The sequence below is a fragment of the Arachis hypogaea genome, chromosome 19, assembly GCF_003086295.3.
Source record: "Arachis hypogaea cultivar Tifrunner chromosome 19, arahy.Tifrunner.gnm2.J5K5, whole genome shotgun sequence".
Lineage (NCBI taxonomy): Eukaryota > Viridiplantae > Streptophyta > Magnoliopsida > Fabales > Fabaceae > Arachis > Arachis hypogaea.
Window position 1 is genome coordinate 115,295,934 of NC_092054.1, and position 5,614 is coordinate 115,301,547.

Genomic DNA, 5,614 nt, shown 5'->3' on the forward strand with positions numbered 1-5,614 from the left:
AGCTAGACTAATTTATAAACTTATATCTAATCTATTAATAAATTTTAATTCTTAAAACAGTTTGTACCTGAAGTTATTTTTACCCCCAACTCACACACATCACCATTCGCTACGTATTGTAGTTTATCATAATCATCTTCATATCCTATTATCCATTATCCCTTATCAAAAATAATATTACTCAGTAGTCAGTACATATAAACAAGAATCATGTTGTACGAGACATTTTTAAATTAATGACTTGATGAAGGTTCATTATTGTGGTGACTGGTGACATTATCTGACAATCAACTTTAATATTATCTTTATCTATTTATCTAATAATTTATTTCTAGATTGAGAAGCTATATAATCTGTAAATTAGAATTTAATAATAATAATAATAATAATAATAATAATAATAATAATAATAATAATAATAATAATAATAATAATAATAATGTTAGGTAACTAATAACTTTTTGAACAACATGAATAACCATCAATAAAATAAAAACACACTATATCTTCAAATTACCCACCTAAATTTTAATATTAGAAAAACTATTCGCACACCTAATAAAATGAACATCTGATACATTCATTATTCACATTGTTTAATATTTTCATTGTCTACCTATACTTTTCCTATTAATAATGATTAAAGATACCTTTCATGCCAATGAAAACTAATACAAATGGTAAAATTTAATATGTGATGAAACTAATTATGAATCAAAAGTTAAGTTAATTAGATTACTTATATTCATAAATTTTGCGAACACAGAAAAAAATACCCATCAAACAAAAAAATTAAGGTTGTATCCAAAAAAGATGAGTTTCGTGCTATAATAATATCAAAATCCTAATTTTTTGTTGACTTTTTAATAAAATTTCCAAATTACCTCTTCTATCTTCTTCTCCAAATTCTAAATTTCACAACCCTCACCCTTCATCTTTCTCACCACCATCAGCCACCATCTCCTCGAGACCCTAACACCTGATGCCTTCCTCCAACCTTTATCCTCAATCCCATCTCTCTTTCTTTAATCCCAATTTGTTTTCCAAATCCAAATTAACTTTAACATCATTACCCTTGTTGTTCCCGTCTTCTTCAGACTAGGCTACCGCAAAATCCTCTAGAAGGTTGTGGTGGTGGTAACGTTATTATTGAAGGATCTTCTTTCAGTTTGAGTATTGGAGAACAAGGAGAAATGATGGTGGTAGAGTACATTGATGAGAATGAACTTCTGAACTTGCCGAGTGTGATCGAAAACATGGCCAGAGGAATACAGGGTGAAGAAGATAAAAGGGGTAATTTAGAAATTTTTTTAAAAAGTCAACAAAAAATCAAGATTTGGGTACTATTGTCACACGGAACCCATCTTTCATAAGTACAACGTTCGCAAAATTTATGGATACAAATAGTAGTTTATTCTTAATTAGGAGAGGTAAATGGTAAATTCTTTTTCGCAAATTTTGTATATGTATCTTTTTATTTGTCTTATATTAAAATTTGATTTTTTTTTTTTTTGAAAATCAACAAAGATTGAATTTTATGCTCTTTTGTTATAGAGATTCTAATATTTTCAAAAAAATCTCTAACTTTACAATATGTTGAAAAATTATTAATTTTTTAATTTGTTTATAATAATAATAATAATAATAATAATAATAATAATAATAATAATAATAATAATAATCACAAATTATGCTATTTCACATTAAATGATTTATATAATGGTGATTTCTGAATTGAATAAGTCATAATTATTTTTGATTTGGAATTAAATGAGAATAAAATCAGAGATACTATTTTATTTGGATTTTAGGGTTTAATGGGTGTAACACTCAAATATAAATAGTAATTTTAGGATTTTGTTCCCAACACGTCAAAGCCTCCTCCGTAGCCTTTTTTTCCATAAGAGAAGTTATGATTCAGTTCTATTAGAAATACATAAAGCTTTGGTTGAAAAAGATCAAAGAACCAAACTCTTCTAATCATGCTCACGAATTCAGGTATGCGTTCGCATTCAAATATTTTTTTTCAATGATTTAACATGGATAGTCTTATGTTACAAATTTCTAAAAATTTTCAACAAGTATGTAGTATCAGAATCATCTATAACTAGATTATTAGTGAGCAATAATTAATAATTCAATTATTATTTGATTTAGTTATTACTTGACACTGGCCTTTTGGATCAATACTTTTCTCTTATTTGGATCAATTGATATGTGCATATAGTCACTATGTATGTTGTTACTTGCTTTCTTGTTATGCGGCACTTTCATTCCTCCATGTCTTATATTATGTTATTAGGATATGAAGCTATGCACATTGCTCATATTCAATTACAGTACAATTATGATTCATTTTTTTTTCTCTTCTGTTATGTTTGGGATGAAGTTATGTTTTGTACATATTAAAGTCATGGATTTTAATGCTTGTTTATGGAATTCAATTATTTTGGCTTATAAATATATATAATAAAATAAAAATTTTTTTGAGACATATACGTTAAAAGGATTTGTAATGATATATATATATATATTGTCATGAAATTGACATAAAACAATTTTTAATTTAGTTATTATTGGAGAAGTCAAGATTATAAACAAAATAAAGGGTAATACAGTTTTTGTCTCAAATAATGCAGTGTCACACTTTCAAGCACATAAATGATATTTATTTCTTCAATTTAGTTTTAGAAAATTATTGTGAGTATTATTTCGACGGAGGTTTCTTTTTTTTTGTCTATTCTTTCCTCATGTTTGGATTTAATTTGTGTGGACGAATTTTAAATATTATTGTATGATTTATTTTGGTATATATAAAAAAAATTGTTGAATCTCCTTTGTAATTTGAATCCTTTATGATGTTTAGAGTGGATTCAATTTTTAGGTTAAACATAGAAATTGATAATTTATTGCATGCATCTTAATTTTTTATTATATAAGAAAATTTCTAATAAAGTTAAGGTGCAATTTCAATTTCTCGTTAGGCAAGGAAATTGGTAATAATTTATATTAATATGTCTAATTATTTTAAAGATTTAGTTTTAAAATAAATTAATTTAACATTATGCTGTCAAAATAATTTTTTTGTAGGTGATGAAGCGCGCAGCCACGTATACAGGTTGGAAGAGGACGACATGGAGAAGTGCGACGGTTCCATGAGCGATGAAAAAGAAGGCTGCGCGGCGACCGTCGGAGGAACAAACTTGAGGCGGAGGCTGACCGAGGTTGATGGCACCCCATTGCTCGCTGGTTGTACGGCGGGTATGATCAGCATCGCTGGTGAGAGGAAGTCTGTAACAGTAGCTAAATCAGTGGTGGCAAGGGCTTCTGGGATGGAAAAATAGGCTGACAGGGTGGAGGGGGCAGTGACGCTTTTGGAGGAGGTTCAAGGGGCCGATGAAGTGGACAGACACAGTAATGATGCCTATCATGTAACAATTGGTGGTAATGCAGATTTAGCGAAGGTAAGTGTGGGAATTAATTTGGTTAGTGACAGAAATCCGTCGGTTCAAAATGTGAAGGAGGGATACTTTGACAGAGACAACCATAAAGGGGAACAAGAACATGCCAACGATGATGAGGACAGTAGCAATGAGTATGTAACTTTGGATGAACAACTGCTGGAAAATCGGAAGACATGGGAGCTAGCGAAAGAATCCGGAGCAATGCTGCTTAATGAAGAAGATGACATTATGGCTATCCTCCAAGAATAGAATGAAGAGATTGCTCAAAAAAGAAGATTGACAAAATAGAAGGCTAAAGCAAGACAGAGCAAACCCAAAAATACCAAAAAAGTGTGCAATAATAATTTAAAATTATTATTAGTTCATGGAATAGTAGGTGGTTAAGGGGTGATGGGAAGTTGAGAATGGTGAAAGAACTTAAGAGAAAACATAGGTTAGATATGTTAGGTTTGGTAGAGACTAAAAGACAGTTAGTGACAAGGTTTGATGTTTTGAAAATTTGGAGGAACGGTTGTGCGGAGTGGGAGTATGTGGAGTCTGATGGTGTATCTGGTGGGTTGTTACTAATGTGGGATGATGGTTTCTTTAAAATGGGAAATTGCTATAAAGGTGAGCGATGGCTATGTGTTGAAGGGATACTGACAGAGAATTCTATTAACTGTGCGTTTTTCTTGGTTTATGGTGCTCACACTAGAGATGAGAAACGTGTTGTGTGGGAGGAGCTGAGTTACATAGGTGGTTTATGTCCAGGTGCCTGTTGTTTTCTGGGGGACTTTAACGAGATTAGACAAGTGGAAGAAAGGCGAGCCTTAGAAAGCTTACCTTTGTCGGCACAAGACTATAAGAATTGGATACACGACATGGGTTTGGTAGACCTGCCGATTTCAGACCGTAAGTTTATATGGTTTAGAGGACAGTCATGCAGCCGTATTGACCGAGTTTTGGTTAGTTTGAAATGGCTGGAGGCATTTCCAGAGACTCGTTTGAGAGGCGGTCCACGGGGTTTGTCAGATCACTACCCTATCATAGTAGAAGAGAAGAGGCTAAGAGATGGATCGAGGCCGTTCCGAAGTCTGGATTCATGGTTTACTCATGAAGGATTCTTAAGGATGGTCAGGGAGGAATGGAAATGGTTGGGAGAGGTACAATTCACCGATAAACTGAAGGCGTTGACGGTTCCTTTGGGGAAATGGCATAAGGACAACTTTGGTGATATGGACAAGAAAATTTTGAAGTTTGAGGAAGAGATTCAGAAGATTGATGACATGGTCGGTAATGGGAGTTATGATGGGACGGTGGAAGCAAGAAAAAAGGCGTTAGTTACTTGTTGCGGGAAATGGTATGTGAGGAAAGAATTACATTGGAAGCAGATGTCAAGGTCGAGGCATGCAAAGGACATGGATAAAAGTACGAGATACTTCCACAACTTAGCTTCTGTGAGACGGAGAAATAATAGGATTGATACGTTAGTTATTAATGGAAGATTGGTAAGGAATCAAGCTAAGATTAAAATTACCATCAGGGAGTTTTATAAAGACTTATATCATCAAGAGAGGTCTCTTGAGGTGGGCTTCAGAGATGGTCTGGTGGAAAGGATCAGCGAGGAAGATTCTCTTGCTTTAGAGTTACTATCGTCACCCGAAAAGGTTAAAGAGGCAGTGTGGGATTATTGTGAATCGTCCAAGGCTCCAAGATGTGACGGTTACAACATGAACTTCATAAAGAAGTGTTGGACTGATATAGGCTCGGATTTCACGGCAGCGGTATTGGGCTTTTTCTAATCTTCAAGGTTGCCGCCTGATGCTAATGTCACATGGGTGGCGTTGGCACCCAAGTTTACTGGTGCTAAGAAAATCAAAGATCTGCGTCCGATTAGCATGGTGGGGTGTGTATATAAGGTAATATCGAAGATACTGGTTAGAAGAATGAGAAATGTTATGCCAGGGCTAGTAGGCAAGACACAGAGTGCTTTTGTTAAGGGTCGGAAGATTCATGACGGGGCTCTAATTGCATGCGAAACGGTTTAGTGGATCAAACAGAGGAAGAAGGAAGCGGCAATAATAAAGCTAGATTTTCAGAAAGCATATGATAGAGTCAAGTGGAGTTTTGTAGACCTTGTATTACAGAAGATGGGATTTGGTCATAGATGG

General features: G+C 33.6%; 1 protein-coding gene across 1 annotated transcript; it reads left to right on the forward strand.

Annotated features, from left to right (window-relative positions):
• The first annotated feature begins 3,868 nt into the window (after window positions 1–3,868).
• Window positions 3,869–5,245, forward strand: LOC112778640 (uncharacterized). Its single transcript, XM_025822939.1, has one exon. The coding sequence runs from the start codon at window positions 3,869–3,871 to the stop codon at window positions 5,243–5,245; it is 1,377 nt and encodes a 458-aa protein (XP_025678724.1).
• The last annotated feature ends 369 nt before the right edge of the window (window positions 5,246–5,614 follow it).